This window comes from Sycon ciliatum, unplaced genomic scaffold, assembly GCF_964019385.1.
Source record: "Sycon ciliatum unplaced genomic scaffold, ocSycCili1.1 SCAFFOLD_162, whole genome shotgun sequence".
NCBI lineage: Eukaryota > Metazoa > Porifera > Calcarea > Leucosolenida > Sycettidae > Sycon > Sycon ciliatum.
The window spans coordinates 211,286-234,625 of NW_027044871.1; the positions used below are offsets into that span (position 1 = coordinate 211,286).

The 23,340-nt window shown below is 43.3% G+C and overlaps 1 protein-coding gene across 3 annotated transcripts in view; it reads left to right on the forward strand.

Moving 5' to 3' along the window:
* LOC135830684 (uncharacterized) overlaps positions 1-23,340 on the forward strand; it is a 227,691-nt gene that overhangs the window by 46,877 nt on the left and 157,474 nt on the right. For 2 of the 3 annotated variants that reach the window (XR_010556090.1, XM_065342909.1), the window contains exons 6-7: positions 9,696-9,921; positions 22,700-23,089. Coding sequence is in view for 2 of the 3 variants with exons in the window: in XM_065342909.1 (XP_065198981.1) it covers positions 9,696-9,921; positions 22,700-23,089 (616 nt within the window). In the remaining variant the exon portion in view is untranslated. The remainder of the gene's footprint in view (positions 1-9,695; positions 9,922-22,699; positions 23,090-23,340) is intronic. The other variant, XM_065342910.1, reaches the window with a different exon arrangement.

Below are 23,340 nucleotides of genomic sequence, written 5' to 3' on the forward strand. Positions count from 1 at the left end.
GTAGTAGTAGTAGTAGTAGTAGTAGTAGTAGTAGTAGTAGTAGTAGTAGTAGTAGTAGTAGTAGTAGTAGTAGTAGTAGTAGTAGTAGTAGTAGTAGTAGTAGTAGTAGTAGTAGTAGTAGTAGTAGTAGTAGTAGTAGTAGTAGTAGTAGTAGTAGTAGTAGTAGTAGTAGTAGTAGTAGTAGTAGTAGTAGTAGTAGTAGTAGTAGTAGTAGTAGTAGTAGTAGTAGTAGTAGTAGTAGTAGTAGTAGTAGTAGTAGTAGTAGTAGTAGTAGTAGTAGTAGTAGTAGTAGTAGTAGTAGTAGTAGTAGTAGTAGTAGTAGTAGTAGTAGTAGTAGTAGTAGTAGTAGTAGTAGTAGTAGTAGTAGTAGTAGTAGTAGTAGTAGTAGTAGTAGTAGTAGTAGTAGTAGTAGTAGTAGTAGTAGTAGTAGTAGTAGTAGTAGTAGTAGTAGTAGTAGTAGTAGTAGTAGTAGTAGTAGTAGTAGTAGTAGTAGTAGTAGTAGTAGTAGTAGTAGTAGTAGTAGTAGTAGTAGTAGTAGTAGTAGTAGTAGTAGTAGTAGTAGTAGTAGTAGTAGTAGTAGTAGTAGTAGTAGTAGTAGTAGTAGTAGTAGTAGTAGTAGTAGTAGTAGTAGTAGTAGTAGTAGTAGTAGTAGTAGTAGTAGTAGTAGTAGTAGTAGTAGTAGTAGTAGTAGTAGTAGTAGTAGTAGTAGTAGTAGTAGTAGTAGTAGTAGTAGTAGTAGTAGTAGTAGTAGTAGTAGTAGTAGTAGTAGTAGTAGTAGTAGTAGTAGTAGTAGTAGTAGTAGTAGTAGTAGTAGTAGTAGTAGTAGTAGTAGTAGTAGTAGTAGTAGTAGTAGTAGTAGTAGTAGTAGTAGTAGTAGTAGTAGTAGTAGTAGTAGTAGTAGTAGTAGTAGTAGTAGTAGTAGTAGTAGTAGTAGTAGTAGTAGTAGTAGTAGTAGTAGTAGTAGTAGTAGTAGTAGTAGTAGTAGTAGTAGTAGTAGTAGTAGTAGTAGTAGTAGTAGTAGTAGTAGTAGTAGTAGTAGTAGTAGTAGTAGTAGTAGTAGTAGTAGTAGTAGTAGTAGTAGTAGTAGTAGTAGTAGTAGTAGTAGTAGTAGTAGTAGTAGTAGTAGTAGTAGTAGTAGTAGTAGTAGTAGTAGTAGTAGTAGTAGTAGTAGTAGTAGTAGTAGTAGTAGTAGTAGTAGTAGTAGTAGTAGTAGTAGTAGTAGTAGTAGTAGTAGTAGTAGTAGTAGTAGTAGTAGTAGTAGTAGTAGTAGTAGTAGTAGTAGTAGTAGTAGTAGTAGTAGTAGTAGTAGTAGTAGTAGTAGTAGTAGTAGTAGTAGTAGTAGTAGTAGTAGTAGTAGTAGTAGTAGTAGTAGTAGTAGTAGTAGTAGTAGTAGTAGTAGTAGTAGTAGTAGTAGTAGTAGTAGTAGTAGTAGTAGTAGTAGTAGTAGTAGTAGTAGTAGTAGTAGTAGTAGTAGTAGTAGTAGTAGTAGTAGTAGTAGTAGTAGTAGTAGTAGTAGTAGTAGTAGTAGTAGTAGTAGTAGTAGTAGTAGTAGTAGTAGTAGTAGTAGTAGTAGTAGTAGTAGTAGTAGTAGTAGTAGTAGTAGTAGTAGTAGTAGTAGTAGTAGTAGTAGTAGTAGTAGTAGTAGTAGTAGTAGTAGTAGTAGTAGTAGTAGTAGTAGTAGTAGTAGTAGTAGTAGTAGTAGTAGTAGTAGTAGTAGTAGTAGTAGTAGTAGTAGTAGTAGTAGTAGTAGTAGTAGTAGTAGTAGTAGTAGTAGTAGTAGTAGTAGTAGTAGTAGTAGTAGTAGTAGTAGTAGTAGTAGTAGTAGTAGTAGTAGTAGTAGTAGTAGTAGTAGTAGTAGTAGTAGTAGTAGTAGTAGTAGTAGTAGTAGTAGTAGTAGTAGTAGTAGTAGTAGTAGTAGTAGTAGTAGTAGTAGTAGTAGTAGTAGTAGTAGTAGTAGTAGTAGTAGTAGTAGTAGTAGTAGTAGTAGTAGTAGTAGTAGTAGTAGTAGTAGTAGTAGTAGTAGTAGTAGTAGTAGTAGTAGTAGTAGTAGTAGTAGTAGTAGTAGTAGTAGTAGTAGTAGTAGTAGTAGTAGTAGTAGTAGTAGTAGTAGTAGTAGTAGTAGTAGTAGTAGTAGTAGTAGTAGTAGTAGTAGTAGTAGTAGTAGTAGTAGTAGTAGTAGTAGTAGTAGTAGTAGTAGTAGTAGTAGTAGTAGTAGTAGTAGTAGTAGTAGTAGTAGTAGTAGTAGTAGTAGTAGTAGTAGTAGTAGTAGTAGTAGTAGTAGTAGTAGTAGTAGTAGTAGTAGTAGTAGTAGTAGTAGTAGTAGTAGTAGTAGTAGTAGTAGTAGTAGTAGTAGTAGTAGTAGTAGTAGTAGTAGTAGTAGTAGTAGTAGTAGTAGTAGTAGTAGTAGTAGTAGTAGTAGTAGTAGTAGTAGTAGTAGTAGTAGTAGTAGTAGTAGTAGTAGTAGTAGTAGTAGTAGTAGTAGTAGTAGTAGTAGTAGTAGTAGTAGTAGTAGTAGTAGTAGTAGTAGTAGTAGTAGTAGTAGTAGTAGTAGTAGTAGTAGTAGTAGTAGTAGTAGTAGTAGTAGTAGTAGTAGTAGTAGTAGTAGTAGTAGTAGTAGTAGTAGTAGTAGTAGTAGTAGTAGTAGTAGTAGTAGTAGTAGTAGTAGTAGTAGTAGTAGTAGTAGTAGTAGTAGTAGTAGTAGTAGTAGTAGTAGTAGTAGTAGTAGTAGTAGTAGTAGTAGTAGTAGTAGTAGTAGTAGTAGTAGTAGTAGTAGTAGTAGTAGTAGTAGTAGTAGTAGTAGTAGTAGTAGTAGTAGTAGTAGTAGTAGTAGTAGTAGTAGTAGTAGTAGTAGTAGTAGTAGTAGTAGTAGTAGTAGTAGTAGTAGTAGTAGTAGTAGTAGTAGTAGTAGTAGTAGTAGTAGTAGTAGTAGTAGTAGTAGTAGTAGTAGTAGTAGTAGTAGTAGTAGTAGTAGTAGTAGTAGTAGTAGTAGTAGTAGTAGTAGTAGTAGTAGTAGTAGTAGTAGTAGTAGTAGTAGTAGTAGTAGTAGTAGTAGTAGTAGTAGTAGTAGTAGTAGTAGTAGTAGTAGTAGTAGTAGTAGTAGTAGTAGTAGTAGTAGTAGTAGTAGTAGTAGTAGTAGTAGTAGTAGTAGTAGTAGTAGTAGTAGTAGTAGTAGTAGTAGTAGTAGTAGTAGTAGTAGTAGTAGTAGTAGTAGTAGTAGTAGTAGTAGTAGTAGTAGTAGTAGTAGTAGTAGTAGTAGTAGTAGTAGTAGTAGTAGTAGTAGTAGTAGTAGTAGTAGTAGTAGTAGTAGTAGTAGTAGTAGTAGTAGTAGTAGTAGTAGTAGTAGTAGTAGTAGTAGTAGTAGTAGTAGTAGTAGTAGTAGTAGTAGTAGTAGTAGTAGTAGTAGTAGTAGTAGTAGTAGTAGTAGTAGTAGTAGTAGTAGTAGTAGTAGTAGTAGTAGTAGTAGTAGTAGTAGTAGTAGTAGTAGTAGTAGTAGTAGTAGTAGTAGTAGTAGTAGTAGTAGTAGTAGTAGTAGTAGTAGTAGTAGTAGTAGTAGTAGTAGTAGTAGTAGTAGTAGTAGTAGTAGTAGTAGTAGTAGTAGTAGTAGTAGTAGTAGTAGTAGTAGTAGTAGTAGTAGTAGTAGTAGTAGTAGTAGTAGTAGTAGTAGTAGTAGTAGTAGTAGTAGTAGTAGTAGTAGTAGTAGTAGTAGTAGTAGTAGTAGTAGTAGTAGTAGTAGTAGTAGTAGTAGTAGTAGTAGTAGTAGTAGTAGTAGTAGTAGTAGTAGTAGTAGTAGTAGTAGTAGTAGTAGTAGTAGTAGTAGTAGTAGTAGTAGTAGTAGTAGTAGTAGTAGTAGTAGTAGTAGTAGTAGTAGTAGTAGTAGTAGTAGTAGTAGTAGTAGTAGTAGTAGTAGTAGTAGTAGTAGTAGTAGTAGTAGTAGTAGTAGTAGTAGTAGTAGTAGTAGTAGTAGTAGTAGTAGTAGTAGTAGTAGTAGTAGTAGTAGTAGTAGTAGTAGTAGTAGTAGTAGTAGTAGTAGTAGTAGTAGTAGTAGTAGTAGTAGTAGTAGTAGTAGTAGTAGTAGTAGTAGTAGTAGTAGTAGTAGTAGTAGTAGTAGTAGTAGTAGTAGTAGTAGTAGTAGTAGTAGTAGTAGTAGTAGTAGTAGTAGTAGTAGTAGTAGTAGTAGTAGTAGTAGTAGTAGTAGTAGTAGTAGTAGTAGTAGTAGTAGTAGTAGTAGTAGTAGTAGTAGTAGTAGTAGTAGTAGTAGTAGTAGTAGTAGTAGTAGTAGTAGTAGTAGTAGTAGTAGTAGTAGTAGTAGTAGTAGTAGTAGTAGTAGTAGTAGTAGTAGTAGTAGTAGTAGTAGTAGTAGTAGTAGTAGTAGTAGTAGTAGTAGTAGTAGTAGTAGTAGTAGTAGTAGTAGTAGTAGTAGTAGTAGTAGTAGTAGTAGTAGTAGTAGTAGTAGTAGTAGTAGTAGTAGTAGTAGTAGTAGTAGTAGTAGTAGTAGTAGTAGTAGTAGTAGTAGTAGTAGTAGTAGTAGTAGTAGTAGTAGTAGTAGTAGTAGTAGTAGTAGTAGTAGTAGTAGTAGTAGTAGTAGTAGTAGTAGTAGTAGTAGTAGTAGTAGTAGTAGTAGTAGTAGTAGTAGTAGTAGTAGTAGTAGTAGTAGTAGTAGTAGTAGTAGTAGTAGTAGTAGTAGTAGTAGTAGTAGTAGTAGTAGTAGTAGTAGTAGTAGTAGTAGTAGTAGTAGTAGTAGTAGTAGTAGTAGTAGTAGTAGTAGTAGTAGTAGTAGTAGTAGTAGTAGTAGTAGTAGTAGTAGTAGTAGTAGTAGTAGTAGTAGTAGTAGTAGTAGTAGTAGTAGTAGTAGTAGTAGTAGTAGTAGTAGTAGTAGTAGTAGTAGTAGTAGTAGTAGTAGTAGTAGTAGTAGTAGTAGTAGTAGTAGTAGTAGTAGTAGTAGTAGTAGTAGTAGTAGTAGTAGTAGTAGTAGTAGTAGTAGTAGTAGTAGTAGTAGTAGTAGTAGTAGTAGTAGTAGTAGTAGTAGTAGTAGTAGTAGTAGTAGTAGTAGTAGTAGTAGTAGTAGTAGTAGTAGTAGTAGTAGTAGTAGTAGTAGTAGTAGTAGTAGTAGTAGTAGTAGTAGTAGTAGTAGTAGTAGTAGTAGTAGTAGTAGTAGTAGTAGTAGTAGTAGTAGTAGTAGTAGTAGTAGTAGTAGTAGTAGTAGTAGTAGTAGTAGTAGTAGTAGTAGTAGTAGTAGTAGTAGTAGTAGTAGTAGTAGTAGTAGTAGTAGTAGTAGTAGTAGTAGTAGTAGTAGTAGTAGTAGTAGTAGTAGTAGTAGTAGTAGTAGTAGTAGTAGTAGTAGTAGTAGTAGTAGTAGTAGTAGTAGTAGTAGTAGTAGTAGTAGTAGTAGTAGTAGTAGTAGTAGTAGTAGTAGTAGTAGTAGTAGTAGTAGTAGTAGTAGTAGTAGTAGTAGTAGTAGTAGTAGTAGTAGTAGTAGTAGTAGTAGTAGTAGTAGTAGTAGTAGTAGTAGTAGTAGTAGTAGTAGTAGTAGTAGTAGTAGTAGTAGTAGTAGTAGTAGTAGTAGTAGTAGTAGTAGTAGTAGTAGTAGTAGTAGTAGTAGTAGTAGTAGTAGTAGTAGTAGTAGTAGTAGTAGTAGTAGTAGTAGTAGTAGTAGTAGTAGTAGTAGTAGTAGTAGTAGTAGTAGTAGTAGTAGTAGTAGTAGTAGTAGTAGTAGTAGTAGTAGTAGTAGTAGTAGTAGTAGTAGTAGTAGTAGTAGTAGTAGTAGTAGTAGTAGTAGTAGTAGTAGTAGTAGTAGTAGTAGTAGTAGTAGTAGTAGTAGTAGTAGTAGTAGTAGTAGTAGTAGTAGTAGTAGTAGTAGTAGTAGTAGTAGTAGTAGTAGTAGTAGTAGTAGTAGTAGTAGTAGTAGTAGTAGTAGTAGTAGTAGTAGTAGTAGTAGTAGTAGTAGTAGTAGTAGTAGTAGTAGTAGTAGTAGTAGTAGTAGTAGTAGTAGTAGTAGTAGTAGTAGTAGTAGTAGTAGTAGTAGTAGTAGTAGTAGTAGTAGTAGTAGTAGTAGTAGTAGTAGTAGTAGTAGTAGTAGTAGTAGTAGTAGTAGTAGTAGTAGTAGTAGTAGTAGTAGTAGTAGTAGTAGTAGTAGTAGTAGTAGTAGTAGTAGTAGTAGTAGTAGTAGTAGTAGTAGTAGTAGTAGTAGTAGTAGTAGTAGTAGTAGTAGTAGTAGTAGTAGTAGTAGTAGTAGTAGTAGTAGTAGTAGTAGTAGTAGTAGTAGTAGTAGTAGTAGTAGTAGTAGTAGTAGTAGTAGTAGTAGTAGTAGTAGTAGTAGTAGTAGTAGTAGTAGTAGTAGTAGTAGTAGTAGTAGTAGTAGTAGTAGTAGTAGTAGTAGTAGTAGTAGTAGTAGTAGTAGTAGTAGTAGTAGTAGTAGTAGTAGTAGTAGTAGTAGTAGTAGTAGTAGTAGTAGTAGTAGTAGTAGTAGTAGTAGTAGTAGTAGTAGTAGTAGTAGTAGTAGTAGTAGTAGTAGTAGTAGTAGTAGTAGTAGTAGTAGTAGTAGTAGTAGTAGTAGTAGTAGTAGTAGTAGTAGTAGTAGTAGTAGTAGTAGTAGTAGTAGTAAGCCAACACCAAATCTCCAATCGCTAGTACAAGTAGCTCTTCACTAAATCATGCCTAGTGCATGCTTGCAGTGATATTTTCAGCAAGAGCGCTGCAGTTACTGCTGAGGAGATATATTGCGTCCTTGAAGTCGAAGGCGCTCATCAAAGATGTCTTGCCATCAATTCTTGGCCTTATGCAGGCACGAGGTGGTCTCCCGTGGCATTGGCCATATTACCCCGAGCTGCACTTGCTCGAGGAGCACGTTGTTTCGCTCATGGAAGTCCTTCGTGTTGGACTGAGTAGGCTTGCTGAGAGAACAGAGCGCTGAATCCATCCACGTCCACAACTACGAATAATTTACAAAACCATTCCGACTGCAGATCAGCGCTTGAAAACGGCGATGCAAATCAGCGACGTTGGGCTTCTCCATTCAAAAGTAGAGCCTTCCTAACGAAGCAATTCTCATGTGACACTACATAGTCTCTCAAGCACTCTAGTTCAGGTCTTCTTCTCTCCACTCCATTATCATTTCGATCTTCACTCGGTCGACGTGATGGTAGTAGCTATGTAAATAATAAATAATGATGGATTCCTCCCGATCCTCGTCGCGGCTAAAATTTGTTCGGTGTTTGTCTAAATTCTCAAACTGACAGGGTTTACAAGAGAAATGTACCTAATTTTGTGCGATTGATGCAAATAAATCGGAATATGTCTGACTTCATAAATCCGTGCGGTAAACCGCATGAAAGGACGCCATGTCATTAGATGGTGCACATGAAGTCACCATGGGACGGCGTTCTCTTCTTCTCTCTTCGTTGCCCCTCCGGGGTCCACATGACACTTGTGGTAGTGGCTCGACAGGACAGGACAGGACACGTGTGCGTGTGTGTGCGTTTGCGAGTCTGTGTGTTGTGTTTTTGCGAGCCTGTGTGTTGTGTGTTTGCGAGTCTGTGTGTGTTTGTGTGTTTGTGTGCGTGTGTGCGGGCGCGTGGTTGTGTCTGTGTGGTAGGCCTTGACGGATTATGCTAATATTTTCGTGAAATTATGCTTTTCGCATTGCTGAAAAAATTGCAGAATTATGCTATTTTCATGCTAAAAGTTATCATATTATGCCGCATTATGCTCACATAATATTACACATAATATTATGATAATATTATAATATTACACATAATATTATTTGAAACTTGGGTATTGAGCCAATAATAACAGTAGAAAGGAAAAGGACATATGGAAGCGAGTTAAGAGTAACTCTCCACCACTGTAACTAGATACTATATACAGTCAGAAAGTGCAACAACTAGGCACAAAACTGACAGAGTACTGAGACATTCGACGTCCTGACATCTAGCTTCAACACATCTCCGTAGCGCTAACCGACAGCCTTCCAACTTGGAAGGTTCAAGGTTATCTTTGATATTTTTGACCCACTCAAGTTGGGTGGTGTGCTGCTTTGCTGCTTCGAATTGTAGTTAGACCACTTTGTCAAATCGCCTACTGGTCTCGTCATCGTCCAGTGACAATCGACATTCTTTGTTCCGTTGGGACTGTAGCTTGTGCTCGTTTTCGTTGCGCTTGCCTTCCCCTCTTTGGTCTTTCCATAACCTTGAACCTTCCAAGTTGGAAGGCTGTCGGTTAGCGCTACGGAGATGTGTTGAAGCTAGGTGTCAGGACGTCGAATGTCTCAGTACTCTGTCAGTTTTGTGCCTAGTTGTTGCACTTTCTGACTGTATATAGTATCTAGTTACAGTGGTGGAGAGTTACTCTTAACTCGTTTCCATATGTCCTTTTCCTTTCTACATAATATTATGATAATATTATTGTATACAAATAACCTACGTAGAGATAATAATTTTAATATAGCTATGAATAGGATGAAGGCCGCAGACATCACGCAACTACGTTACTTGTTTGACATGTATTACTGTGTATTTTATAACAAAAATATTATTGAAAACCCAGAATCGATTTTCTCGTTCCTATCATCAGTGGGAAAAAACGGGACTTAGGATACAACCAAAGAAACTGAAGTTAAGTACTGTAAATAGAAAGGTGTTAGAAATAACATCAAGATACAAGTGCAATAAAACCACTAGAGGAAACGCAAAAAAGGGTAACAAGATTACATAACCAAAGGCGAGAAGGCACTGAACGAAGTGTCAACCTACGAATACAACTTCAGTGCAACAATGTGCTCTTTTTGCTTACACAAAACAGGCTTATGAATACGTATACAAACTGCCTCTAGGACTTTCAACTGTTGGACATAACGCGCACGACACAGTACAGAAAAATGAGAGTCATCATACACACCAAGACAATCAGGACGAGATAACAAGTGTAGATACACAGAGAGAGAGAAAATCGATTCTGGGTTTTCAATAATATTTTTGTTATAAAATACACAGTAATACATGTCAAACAAGTAACGTAGTTGCGTGATGTCTGCGGCCTTCATCCTATTCATAGCTATATTATAATATTATTGCCTCATTATTGCCAGTCATACTGCCTCTGTAATTATTATTATCATCGTTCTAGCTCTTTTTTTCCCCTCTCATAGTCCTGTTTATCATGTTCAGCATAAGCGAAGTTGTGGATCATGCTTGCATGGTTGACTCCAACGCGTACATGCAAGTAAATAATAATAATAATATGCTGCTAATGGTTCTGTGCGAAATAACAGGGAAATTTTTTTGTAGAGGGCGTTGTACTGTAGTAGCAAAAGTTCAACGGGGTCAACGCACCGTCCGACCTAGCTACGACCGTCGCTGATTGTAGTGAACTGGACATGTTATCAAGGGAGTCGTAAACGTACGACTTCCTGGTGCATCTACTTGTACTTGTAGAACATGACTGTACAACTGTATGGAATTTGATGCGAACAGGCGGATTATTCCAATTTATGTGATTCGTATGCAATTTGCCTCGAATTATGCGATTATTCGATTTTGGTAGGAATTATGCGAAAAATTATGCTAGCATAATCCGTCAAGGCCTACTGTGTGGACTTTCTTATAATATTGTATTTTCTGGGTTTTCTCTCTTCAGGGTTCTGACTAGGTTCTCTATCTTGTGCTTTGTCGTTGTGTCGTGTTGTTTTTTGTCACCAGTCTGGAGAGGCAAGGCACATGGCTAGTTCAAGACAATGTGGGCCTTACATCACGACTCCGGCATTGCCGGCAGGTAATGACGATGGAATTCACCCCTTGCCGGCGATGGAATTAATCAACCCTACAGAAGTGCCTCGCAGTGCCCCCACCGCTGCTGCATCTGTTGCTGCTGCTGCTGCTGCTGCAGCCAGTGCCCCACACGGACATAGTGAAGAGGAATTCCAAGGTATGACCAGGGCCAGTACAACAGCACTGTTTGTTTGTTTCTTTCTTTTATTGAATTCGTTTAGAGCACAGGCAATTCTGCCTTCTCACCAGAGGAAAAACCTCCGGTTCCTGCTAGGAACGAATATAATATTATGAGACAAGGAAATATTAAAAAGAATCATAACATGATAATTCCAAAGCACAAAGTATGTATATAATTCAAATAGGTGTATGTGTGTAAGCATGCAGTGAAGAACACACAGAGAAAACATGCAGTAATGTGTTGGGATGCCGAGCAAGGAAGGAGCGCGATTAGCACTGGTTACAAATTACATTTAATTCTGTTCAGAGCCAGTTTAAAGGCAAAGGCCGCACTGTGGAGGCGAATATCGCTGGGAAGGGCATTCGAAAGAGTGCTTCCCACAAATGTCAATGACTGACGACCGAAAGGTCCAGGAAGGAAAGGCACTTGCAGTAGCCGCTGTTCCTGTCCTCGAGTAATTCGGCGATCATCCCGGGATGCTTGGCCTGTATTAGCCATCAACTGAAAGTAGGTGCAGAAAAGAGGACTTGCAAGATCATGTAGGCAACGGAAAACAAAGAACAAAACCTTGTAGTGAAAAATGTGAGTTAGGGATCGAATAGATAAGCGCACGAGGAGGGGGGCTGCGGATGCACGGCTGGAGAGTCAGAAAATTTCACGAATTACGGATTTGCTGGATTTTATTAAACGACTCTGCAGCTGCTGTGTGAGCGACGGGAAGAATGAATTGGATGCGTACGTTAGTCGTGCTTGCACAATGCCAATGTACACATTGCGGGCTCTTATGGGCAGAGATCGCCCATGGCGCCATAGCTGGCTGATGGCGACTGACGCCTTCTGCATAACACTGAAGACATGTGGCTGCCAGGATAGCTGATCATCAATGGTTACGCCAAGGTATTTGGCAGTGGAGGTAACAGTTAAGGCTTGATCCTTACATTTCACGACTGGTATGTTGCCAGTGAGTCCCCAAGGTTGAATTACCATGACTTGGGTTTTGCCAGTATTCAGCAGAAGCCCAATTTCGGAGAGCCAGTCAGACAGACGTGTCACAGCCGTAGTCAACGTCTTGCAAACAGTGTCTAGATCTGAATCAGAATAATCTAGGATGATGTCGTCCGCAAACTCCTGATAAACCACAATGCAAGGTATGACGTCGGAAATGTCACTCGTGTAAAGGAAAAAGAGAAGCGGCCCAAGAACACTGCCTTGGGGCACACCTCTTGAGCATGGGACTGCATCAGAGAGAGCCTCACACACCTTGACACGCTGAGAAGGACCAGGCTAGCCAACCATAACAATACGCTGCCATTGACTCCCAGGGTGAATCGTTTATCAATCAGACGTTGATGTTGGACACGGTCAAACGCTTTTGACATGTCAACCATCACAATACCTGTTTCTTTACGCTCTTGTTTGGCCAACAGCCAACGGTTGGCGGCTAGAACTAATGCATCTTCGGTAGAGTGCATTTTCCTGTAGGCAAACTGACTGCTAGGTAATATGCTATGTTGCGTGAGGTGTGCTGTGAGTTGCTTCTTTACAAAGAACTCCAAAATCCGGGACAGAATAGGGAGCAATGACAATGCTCTATAGCTAGTAGGGGATGTTGCATCGCCACTCTTGAACAGTGAATGTGTGATGTTTTAAAACACACTGGCACAGTTCCTGATGTCAAGGATGCATTGACTACGGTGGTAAATGGAGGTGCCAGGACGTCTGAATACTGCTGCAGTACAATTCCAAGAATTTTGTCACTCCCAGATGCTTTGTGAGGACTCACAGTTTGCAAGCATTGTGCAACATCAGACACGCTTACCAGCTGAAATGTTGAGAAGCTAGATGGAGAGGCTGGACCATGTGGTATATGCAGCTCAGGTGGCCGCATAGGGTCATGCACAATGTCTCCGAACAATTTACTGAGTGACTCAAGCGGCGCTTCAGGTTCTTTCCGTGTCTTCTGTAGGCCTGTGACATCGTTCATGACAGCCCCAAGTTGCCGTTGATCTGATGTATCACATCTCTCAGCGAAGTACAAGTTGCGCAGCCTCCTGTCCAACTTCCGTGCTTTGGAGCGAGCTGATCGGTGTGCTTCTTGAAGGTTCTGATCGGTTTTGTCTCGGAGCCAGAGACGATGCGCCCGGTTCCGTTCACGAACACTTGCGACTAACTCATCTGTAATCCAGGGGCAAGGACGTCGAGATTTGCGGTGCCGTTCCCGAAGTGGAGCATGTTTGTCTAGAGTGGTCTGGATTCCCGCAGTGAGTGACGACGCAAGCACATCCACACAGATAGTCTAAGGTCCAAGGTGGTATTTTCTAGAAACTCGTAACCTATAGGAGCTCACACATTTTTTAGAGCTGTTTCTCACGCAGTCCACGGTACACATGGATGGTGCTATCATGCTTGAGCGAGTCGATGGTGAGAGTGGCAGAGATCTTGCCAGCTGAAACGAGACGTTCGCCATTGGCAGCATGCACATTATCATGGTCTGTGGCCAGATTCTCCACAAAACCACCGAGATGCGCTAACTGATCGACGCCAATAGCGTCAATGTCACTTCCCGTATCGGGGATCCATTCTAGGGAGGTAGCGTCAGGTTCAGTGCACAAATGCGTGTCGACTGGCACCGTAGGAGATGCATCACACTCAGCGCGGTGGAGCTGTAGTCGTCCCAGCGTGCGCTGCGAGGACTGGTCAGCCGGTTTGCGGGATATTCTGCACACCGCTTGGAAATGTCCAATAGTCTTGCAGCCGCTACACTTCTTGTCGTGTGCAGGAAACTGCGACTTGCTGGCGTGGGGAGTGCGACCACAATTCGGACATTTCGATGGCGTGGCAGACGGCTGTTGCTGTCGCGGGTTACTGCCGTGTTTAGACCGCTGATAATTTGTTTTCCGAGCGGCATTGACGGAGCTAGTGCCAGGGATACTGCTGCTCGTCCGAGAGGCTGCCTCCTCTGCTCGACACAATTTAATGACCTTCTCCAACGTTAGATCGGTGGTGGCAAGGAGTTTATGGCGTGTCTCCGTGTCGAGAATGCCAGTAACCAGGCGATCATGCATGGTCTCGTCGTGCCTGGTACGCTGTCCGTGCTGGCATTGGCGGCATACTCTGCTTGAACAGAAGTTGCAGAGTGCAGCTTCGCTGAAATCGCAGCAATTGTGGATCTCCCTGAGGGAAGTCAGGGAGTGATCGAAAGACTCTCCATGCTGCTGTTGGCGGGCATAGAAGGCGATCCGGTCCAGCAGAGGGTTCCGCTGGCCGCGAATGTATGCCTGTACAGCCTTGATGAGATCGTCGTCGTCGTGGTTGTCAGCCAGAGGAATTGTGCCCTCACGAAAAAATCTCCGGAGGCCCTCGTCCAGGCACTGACGAACCGTTGCCACTCTGGTGGCATTGTCCTGGGAATCCAGGTGCTGGCACCGGGCGTAGTCCCGCCAAAGACCTTCCCATGCGGCAAACTCTGCGAGAGAGGCAGAGGCAAGTAACAGAGGGCGATGGACTGAAACTGGTCTCGCCGGAGGTACATGTTCTCGTGCCGGTGGGGCTGGGGGTGGACGGTGTGGTCGTGGAGGTTGAGAAATGCTCCTCAAAGTTCGCTCCACGAGCTGTGTTGGGTGTTGCTCGCGGGTGGCGGCGGTCTCCATCTGCTGTCTCATGAGCTGGGTGAGGGCAGCAATGTCAGGGTTCAGTACTTGTGTGTCTGATTCCGCCATGCCGAAACGGAAATTTCAAATAATTATTTCACTATATTTGAGAGACGAAACGCCAGAGGTACTAGCAAGACCCAGGACTGAGAAAGATTAACGGAAACTGCTACTGAAACAAGTTCACTGCGCCATGTGGTATCATCAAGTCTATGTGATGATTAGTTATATTGAAATAGAATAATGCAACGAAGGACTGAGAGAGGACGACTCGTCAGGAAACTACCAAGGAAAGACTGAACAGCAACAAGAGACATGCAGTGTCGATTGTGGGCACGGAGTACATACATGCATGCATAGTATGAGTAGTATGCTGTAAGGTTGTACGCACGTCCATGCAAGGAGATGCAGTAGCATAATAAGAAACATGAGAGTGCAAATATGTACGATGTACACGGGTATACCACACTGACTAAGTTGTGGCTGCTGAAGACGATAAAAGTCTATACAGTTGTCCGTTTGTTAGATACGGCGATCTTCCGCTCCATAGGGAAATTGTACATATACTCTAACCCAGTCATTTTAGAGTACAGTGGCTGCATGCGTTCGATTATGCACTTGAATCGATTCATGAATCCATTCGCATGCATTCTCACCATTTTTTTTAGACATCTCTACAACTAATTTGTGGCTGCTGAAGACGATAAAAGTATTGGCAAGTCTGTACAGTTGTCCGTTTGTTAGATATAGCGATCTTCCGCTGCATATGGAAATTGTACATGTACTCGAACCCAGTCATTCTAGAGTATACATGTAGTGGGTTTCTGCATACAGAGTCCGTTTTAGACTTCTGTTGGTGGCAGTCAGGGAGGGTATCCCCCCCCCCCCCCCCCCCCCCGGTACGACTCCCTGGTGGCAATAAAACATCATTCAGCTGATTACATTGGGAAAAAAGGAAAATATAAAATTTAGGTTGACTTGCAAGGTCAGTGCTAGCAACTGTACAAATACAATCAAATTGATTTTCATGTGAATCTGTGGCATGGCTGTCAAAAACTTCGAGTCGTGTAATGTGGCAATGACTCTGAGCCGACATAATTAAATACAAGTGAAAAGACAACCAAACTATTTACATGTCTGTCTCAAGCGGCTGATGGAACTGCAAGCGGTCGCCGAAGTGTTCCATGAGGCGTTGCTTCACCGTGAAGGACCTCTGAACATGACCAATCAATCCTAGTTCGTCCAGGAATCGACTGTAACGTTTACATACTTCAGTCATGTCTGTTCGTGCGGAGTTACTCTGAGTCAGGACACTATTTTCAATCCACCCACACAATTTCATGAATGCCTGCGCCTCCACATCGCCATTCTGGGCCAGATCAGAATCCACTGCATTATTAGCAAGACGTTTCAGAGACTTCTTGTTTAGGGTTGGTTCACATATCGCCGGTACGCGGCGGGAGTCAACGGGAGTGGGCCTCTTGCAACCTCTCCCGGCGCATTACGATTATGTGAACCAGTGCAGTCGTAACAAAATCATACGGTAAAATATCGCAAGGGACCGCCGGCAAAGTTGGACAGTGCCCAACTGTTGCGATCTACCCCGGCACCGATCCCGTACGATTTTGAGCAAAAGTGGTTTGTGAACCGTTTGCGCTGGTGATCGCCGGCTGCCGGAAGCCAGACTTTGTCAAAATTTCAAACCAAGGCTCGTCCTAAATTTTCCTAAATTGAAGCTAGAGACGAGGTTTGTTCGCCATTGTTATAATCGCTTCAAGGTGGCGAATAAGTCATGATATCAACCCGTCCTTTTCGGCTGATCTGCTTGACTGTTGTGCAACTTCGGAGACAAATACAATTGAAACAAAAAAATGCGATGGATACATTGGCAAGTTCTTGTGACTTCATCAACGTTTGCATGCATAAATTCGACACCAATGATTACTAGACTGCAATAAAATGTGTAGAAGTAGTTTCCTTATCTCCCGTCATGAACGGCTACTCCAGGACCTATTCGATATCGGCATAACAGGGACAGCCCTAAAGTGGTTTTCCTCCTATCTGTCGGGCCGTACTCAGCGTATCTGTATTGGACGGGATCAAAGTGCCATTTCTGCACCATCCTGTGGCGTGCCACAAGGTTCTGTTCTAGGACCGATCCTTTTCAGTATCTACACCCGCGAAGTTCCAACCATAGCTAACCAGTCTTCATCAGTTCAATTTGCCGATGACATCGCGCTGATCAGCAGCAGCACATCCCTGGACACGGTATCTGCTACGCTATCGGCCTCGGTTTCTGCACTTGCTGACTGGTTGCAGACCCGTGGTCTCATTTTGAATGCAGCCAAGAGCCACGTGATCCCTGTATACCCCAACAGGCAGCCTCAGCAGCCCCAGCCTACGATCAATGTAAACTGTCATGAAACGCCGATTCATGTCGTTACTGCGGCCAGGTATCTTGGAGTGCTCCTCGTCTCGGATCTGTCATGGACGCCCCATGTTGATCGCTGCACCGCTCGACTGGCCCAGAGGATCGGAGCACTATGGAGGTTGCGTCGCTGCTTGACTCATCAGAGCCGAGTTCTCTACTTTAAAGCGATCATCATGTCTGACCTGATGTACGGATCCAATGCGTTTTCCCCGCTTCTTACTGACAACCAATTGGATCGGCTACAAGTCATGCAGAATCGGGCGGCAAGGGCGGTTTTCGGACTCTCGCATCACACCTCCGCGCGTACCCTCCTGCTGCAATTGGACACCTACAGAGTATCCGAGATATTCAGGCAGAAGTTCATCGTTCTGGTCTGGAGGTCTCGGAATGGGCACGCAAGTTCTGATCTGCAAGCCCTCCTAGTTCCTTCGTCAGCTGGCCCAACTAGGTTGCACTCCACCATGGGTCTGCACCAACCGCCAGTTTCCACCAGGTTCGGCAAGGGTTGCCTCGCGTTCCGGGGCGCCCAGCTGTGGAACACCTTACCCAGCGATATACGTGCCATCTCCACGCTCCGCCAGTTCCGCGCCAGCATGATCCCGCACACCCTTAGTACCTAGAGTACCAAACGTCCTGTTTGATGATCAGCTGGCTTAGTTTTTCTCCACTTCTATCCTAATTACATCAGTCCCCAATTTCATTTATTACCGCTTTCTATCTGCATTCGCCACCATTTCATTGGGCAGATCTGCCCGTTTGGTTTGCGAATTAAAATAAACACAACAACAACAACAGTAAAAGGTAGCAACCAGTGGCCATCAACGAAAGACCTTGAACTACTGAAGAAACAAAGAATTCAAGGTTCAATTGGCAAACCTGTCGTAGCATTTGGACACATTTTGTACCACTTTGTAGTAGATTTGGTACTTCTTCTTCTTCTTCTTCTTCTTCTTCTTCTTCTTCTTCTTCTTCTTCTTCTTCTTCTTCTTCTTCTTCTTCTTCTTCTTCTTCTGTTTGGTGAACCTGTTGTAGAGCACTTGGTGGGCGATCGGCCACCCAGCGAGGATAGTTGGACGTCCTTAAAATCAAGATTTGAACTCGCCATTCCGGCCTCTAAAGGGCCGGGGGTGGACGATCGCCAACCTTGCCAACCTCTCGTAGTCACTTGTTCTTGTCGAATCGTTATTTTCATAGCCTACTCGACATTCGCCCTACAAATTACCATACATCACAACGCAACTACCTGTACATGACACACCATACCATACAACCACACCCCAACTGTACTGGGGACCTATCTCTTCGAATTGCATTATATGAGTTTCTTTTTCCTTTTTTCTTTACCCGTTACTGTCTAAAAAGCAGTCGAAACGGTTTTTATCCACCATTTGATGGTGAGTTTTCCCTTCTTCTTCTTCTTCTTCTTCTTCTTCTTCTTCTTCTTCTTCTTCTTCTTCTTCTTCTTCTTCTTCTTCTTCTTCTTCTTCTTCACGTCCGCCCAGAGCCGGACTGGGCTTCGTGACACCAAAAGCACGCGTGGTAAAACCAAGGAAACAAATCCTCAATACAATCAGAGAAGGCGACTGCCAGGAGCAGCTACGGCACCTAAAGGGCCTACAAATGCAAGGGGCCTGGACCAAATGGGCAGACACAATGTTCGAGGACATGACATGGCGGAAACTCTTATACGAGGGCTATGGAAGGACGATATCGTTCCAAATGAACGCGATACTTAATACTCTGCCTTCGCCTGACAATCTGAGACGATGGGGCAACTCTGTTGTGGACCAGAATTGCCCTCTTTGTCAGCGGACATCAACACTGAGGCACATTCTCACCGCCTGCCCTTCCTCACTCCATCAAGGAAGGTACACGTGGCGCCATGACAACGTCCTGAAACAGATCAGTAAATTCATGACAGAAGTAGTATCAGCAAAGCAAAAGTCGTCAAATACCGAGCAAACTCCCACTAATGGTACATACATTACCTTCTGTAAACCGGGTCAAAACATCCCCCATGGCGAGTTACCTCAGCGGAAAGGTCTGAGCGATGGTTTTTTGTCAGGATCACATGATTGGCAGCTTCTTTCAGATCTGGACGAGAGGCTAGTATTCCCACACTTCATTGCACCTACCACGTGTCGTCCAGACATAGTTCTCTTCTCGAAGAAATTGAGAAGGGTTCTTTGGCTGGAACTCACGGTGTGTAGCGAAGACCGCATCATCCAGTCCAGGGAGAAGAAGCTGTCACGGTATCGCCACCTCAAACAGGAGTGTATGAAGAATGGCTGGGAAGTCGAGGCCCTCACAGCGGAGGTGGGAGCTAGAGGAGCCATTTCCAGCAGCCTGGACGGTTTGGCACGGGCATTGGGCGGTTGTAAGGAAAAACAGCGCCAATTAAGAAGGAACTGCAGAAACGCAGCACTAAATTCCAGCCACGTTATCTGGCTGAGGCGACGTGAGAAGGCTTGGCGCGACTGGCCACTGTTTTAAAAGTCCCCGAGAGGCAGTTTGTTGGCACTTGGTTGGCGGACAGCCACCCAGCGAGGATAGTTGGGTACCCTTCAAATCTTGGTTTTAACTCGCCAAACCGGCTTCTAAAGGGCCGGGGGTGGGTGTTCGCCAACCAAGTCGAGCTTTCGTTCGGTTTTTTTTTTCGTTTTTCTAGTCTACTTGCTTGTGCTGCGCCGCGCTGGAGCGAGTCTATCAGTAGATGCTTTCGCCGCTTAGAGCTACTATTGCACAAAGCCACAACACTGCGCGCTGCCATTCGCTGTATGCTTTCGCTGCACCAAGCTGCTGTTAAGCTGCACGACGCCACAACACAAATTCACCACAACAGTCTCGTCCACAACTTCACTACAAGAGTCTCGTCCATATTGCACTACGCTGAGCACTGGCCTGCTCCCGCTCTGAAGAGCTTTTTAGCCTTCACCGCTTTTGCTCAACCCCAGGCATTGGCCAACAGTGGCATCCGCTTCTTTTTTCTTTTTCTTTTCTCCTTTTACTTTCTCCGTCACTGCCTAAAAAACAGTCGAGACGGTTTTTTACCCACCAGTTTTTATTGGTGCGAATTACTTTCCTTCTTCTTCTTCTTCTTTACTTAATACTCTGCCTTCGCCTGACAATCTGAGACGATGGGGCAACTCTGTTGTGGACCAGAATTGCCCTCTTTGTCAGCGGACATCAACACTGAGGCACATTCTCACCGCCTGCCCTTCCTCACTCCATCAAGGAAGGTACACGTGGCGCCATGACAACGTCCTGAAACAGATCAGTAAATTCATGACAGATATAGTATCAGCAAAGCAAAAGTCGTCAAATACCGAGCAAATTCCCACTAATGGTACATACATTACCTTCTGTAAACCGGGTCAAAACATCCCCCATGGCCAGTTACCTCAGCGGAAAGGTCTGAGCGATGGTTTTTTGTCAGGATCACGTGATTGGCAGCTTCTTTCAGATCTGGACGAGAGGCTGGTATTCCCACACTTTATTGCACCTACCACGTGTCGTCCAGACATAGTTCTCTTCTCGAAGAAATTGAGAAGGGTTCTTTGGCTGGAACTCACGGTGTGTAGCGAAGACCGCATCATCCAGTCCAGGGAGAAGAAGCTGTCACGGTATCGCCACCTCAAACAGGAGTGTGTGAAGAATGGCTGGGAAGTCGAGGCCCTCACAGCAGAGGTGGGAGCTAGAGGAGCCATTTCCAGCAGCCTGGACGGTTTGGCACGGGCATTGGGCTGTTGTAAGGAAAAACAGCGCCAAATAAGAAGGAACTGCAGAAACGCAGCACTAAATTCCAGGTACGTTATCTGGCTGAGGCGACGTGAGAAGGCTTGGCGCGACTGGCCACTGTTTTAAAAGTCCCCGAGAGGCCGTTTGTTGGCACTTGGTTGGCGGACAGCCACCCAGCGAGGATAGTTGGGTACCCTTCAAATCTTGGTTTTAACTTGCCACACCGGCTTCTAAAGGGCCGGAGGTGGGTGTTCGCCAACCAAGTCGAGCTTTCGTTAGTTTTTTTTCGTTTTTCTAGTTTACTTGCTTGTCCTGCGCCGCGCTGGAGCGAGTCTATCAGTAGATGCTTTCGCCGCATAGAGCTACTATTGCACAAAGCCACAACACTGCGCGCTGCCATTCGCTGTATGCTTTCGCTGCACCAAGCTGCTGTTTAGCTGCAAGACGCCACAACACAACTTCACTACAACAGTCTCGTCCACAACTTCACTACAAGAGTCTCGTCCATATTGCACTACGCTGAGCACTGGCCTGCTCCCGCTCTGAAGAGGTTTTTAGCCTTCACCGTTTTTGCTCAACCTCAGGCATTGGCCCACAGTGGCATCCGCTTCCTTTTTTTTTCTTTTCTCCTTTTACTTTCTCCGTCACTGCCTAAAAAACAGTCGAGACGGTTTTTTACCCACCAGTTTTATTGGTGCGAATTACTTTCCTTCTTCTTCTTCTTCTTCTTCGGTAACTACAAGTCATAATAAATATACTCGAACCGTATGCGCAACTAATCGGGAGCTGGCTCACCGCCGATGCCTTGTGATGTCTTGCGGTGCCGATTTTGCTAATGTGAACCAACCACAACACGTACAGTGAAAAACAGCTACGGTAAGACAGAGTCACAGGCACTGCTCTTGCCGTGGCTGCTGCTGCTATTATCGCAGCGGCAGTTAGCGTCTTCTCCAGGTCTCATGTAAACATATTCCAATCCACTTTGTGCAAACAACGAGTCTTGCGCAGATACTGTCCCTTCAAGTGGTGACTTGCTGAAATTGGCAGCCTGGCAAGTATTGCAGAGTGGTCACTGATATCCAAATGTATAGTTTCGCAAACACCCCGGATCGGGGTGGTAGACAAGAATAGATCCAGTCGTGTGGCAGTACTGCTGGTCACTCGGGTAGGAGTTGTGACGTGGTTGCGAAGGTTAAACTGGTTGAGTACATGATGCAAAGGAGTCACAGTATGGGCATCATTAAAATTTACGTTGAAGTCTCCTACTAGCACAGTTGTGGTCTGCGGTCCACTGCACGCAGTATCTAGGTTTGACTCCAGCTCATCCCAGTAGCCCGCATATTCACTAGGCGGTCGATAGCAGCAGCCCAGTAAGACCGTCTCATTGCCTGGTCGACCTGGGGCTAGAATCTCCAGCCACAGCATCTCCAGCTCACACTCGAGGTCACGTCTTCGACGGACTTGCAAGGACGTATGACAGTAGAAGGCAACACCGCCTCCTTGCCTGCCTTCCCGATCTTTGCGGAACACACTGAAGTGAGGAATGTTTACTTCTCCGTCTGTTACATCGGCTGACAGCCAAGTTTCCGCAATGCCTAGGATGTGTATTCCACGGGTTGAGATAAAGTCTTCAATTTCTGCTACTTTCTCTTAAGGCTACAGACATTTAAGAAAGCTACACTGGTCATGATCTTATACGATATGGTGAGTTCGCCAACTGTCATATGCCGGTCGTTGCTCTCGTTGTTACCCATGTCCTCCTGTTCCATGTCCGAGTCGGTCAGTAGCTCATTTCCTGAAAAGTCATCAAGTTTTCTTGGCACTCTGAAGGTTTTTCGTCCCTTGGCCACCATAATGCCTCCCTTGTCATCTGGAGGGCAGTGAGCAGTTCCCAGCTCCTTGTTAAGCTGGTCTGGTTTGGCTGATTCCTGACTAGGTGAAAAAACTTGAGGTGTCCCACTGCTGTCTGGGTAGTCTGAAGCAGGGTTTCTCTGTTGCCTGAGTTTTCTTTTTGTGCCAAGAACTGTGAAGAAACGGGGATCTATCCAGTACGAACCAGAAAAAGGTTCCAGAGGTTCCAGTTGCTAGTAGAGAGGTTAAGATGCACGTTATTTCCGACGTGACGCGAAAGTTCAGCTCGCGTTATTTGCTCGCACGTCGAAAAATTAACGCGAGCGACCTGCTGCTCACGTCGAAATTTGGAGTTTTACGCCAAATTTGACGTGAAATTGCGCGTCACGTCGGAAATAACGTGCATTTAAAACCTCTCTAGTGTCTGATGATCGCCTCATGCGTGAAACTCGGAGTTGCAACGCAGTCTTCATTCTGTTCTCCTTGTTGCTATTTTGAACTATATATTTGTCCACTCTGCGGACAGCTATTTGTTTGAACAGAGCTTGAGTGACTGGCCGAAACGGCCACAATGAAGTCTAGTGAACTACAAAGCATGTTAAACCGACAAAAAGTATAGTATCAAAGCTAAAGGGCTCTATATAAACTGTCGTGAAAAAACAAGCTGTCTGGGGACGGCAACTTTAACGCTTACCAGATGGATGCCTGCTCACTCAGTCGCCCATCTCTCTTGCCTCCTGTCTCTCTTTGATAATACTTAGTGTTGTTGTTAATGTGGCTTGCTGATAATACTGTAAGAGTTGAAAGTGTAACGAGTCTTTTAAAAGTTTAAAGATTTTTCCAATTTTACCACTAAGCGGGCACACAGTTTTTAATGACCCTGCCAGCACACACCTATCTTCTATTTCTCTAGTGCAACGTAGAGAAGGAATAACATACGTGTAACGTTTCTTGAGTTAACGATGGACTCTTTCTCGTTAAAAAGCTAGACGTTGTACCCGGTTAGAGATTCAACTATCACAGTATCTTCTTTTCACTGTTTCCTCCTCCTCTTTTTCAATGTCACTTTTGCTGTTCTCTTTAGAAGCTGATGACGTGGCCGCAAGCAAAGCTACACCATCCACTCAGTCGGATATCAATGTCAATGAACTGATGGCCAGATTTCTACAAAGCCTGAAGAAAAATGAGGAGTTGGAAAAAGCACTTAAGTTGGAGAAGGAAGAGTCAGAGCACCATCGTGTTGCGGCCCTGGAGACAGCTCGTCTTGCTGAAGAAAATGCTCGCTTGAGCGCTAAGGAGATTGCCCGCCTTGCTGAGGGGAAGCGTCTGGCAGAGCAAGATAAGCATAACCTCCAACAAGCTGTGAATCGGAGAAAGGCCAAGCCAGTGCTGCTTGATGCCAAAAGGTCAAAATCAAGGCCAAGAGGCGCACGTTTGTCGTCAGGACCGAGCGTTAAGCCAATTGAAAGAGCGGGTAGGTGAATAGTGAAGTTGGGAAATGAATGTACTGTATTTCCCGGGATAGAAGCACCCCCCCATTTTTGCTATGAAATACAGACATTTATCCTCTTTATCGCCATTAAGTTGATCACCAGAGTATAAGCCACACCCCCTTTTTTGGGGTGAAATTTGAGTGTTCAAAGTGCGGCTTATACTCCGGAAAATACGGTACTGAGTGTTTTTTCATTCGCTCGTTTGAACAGGCAAAAAATTCAATTAAAATCC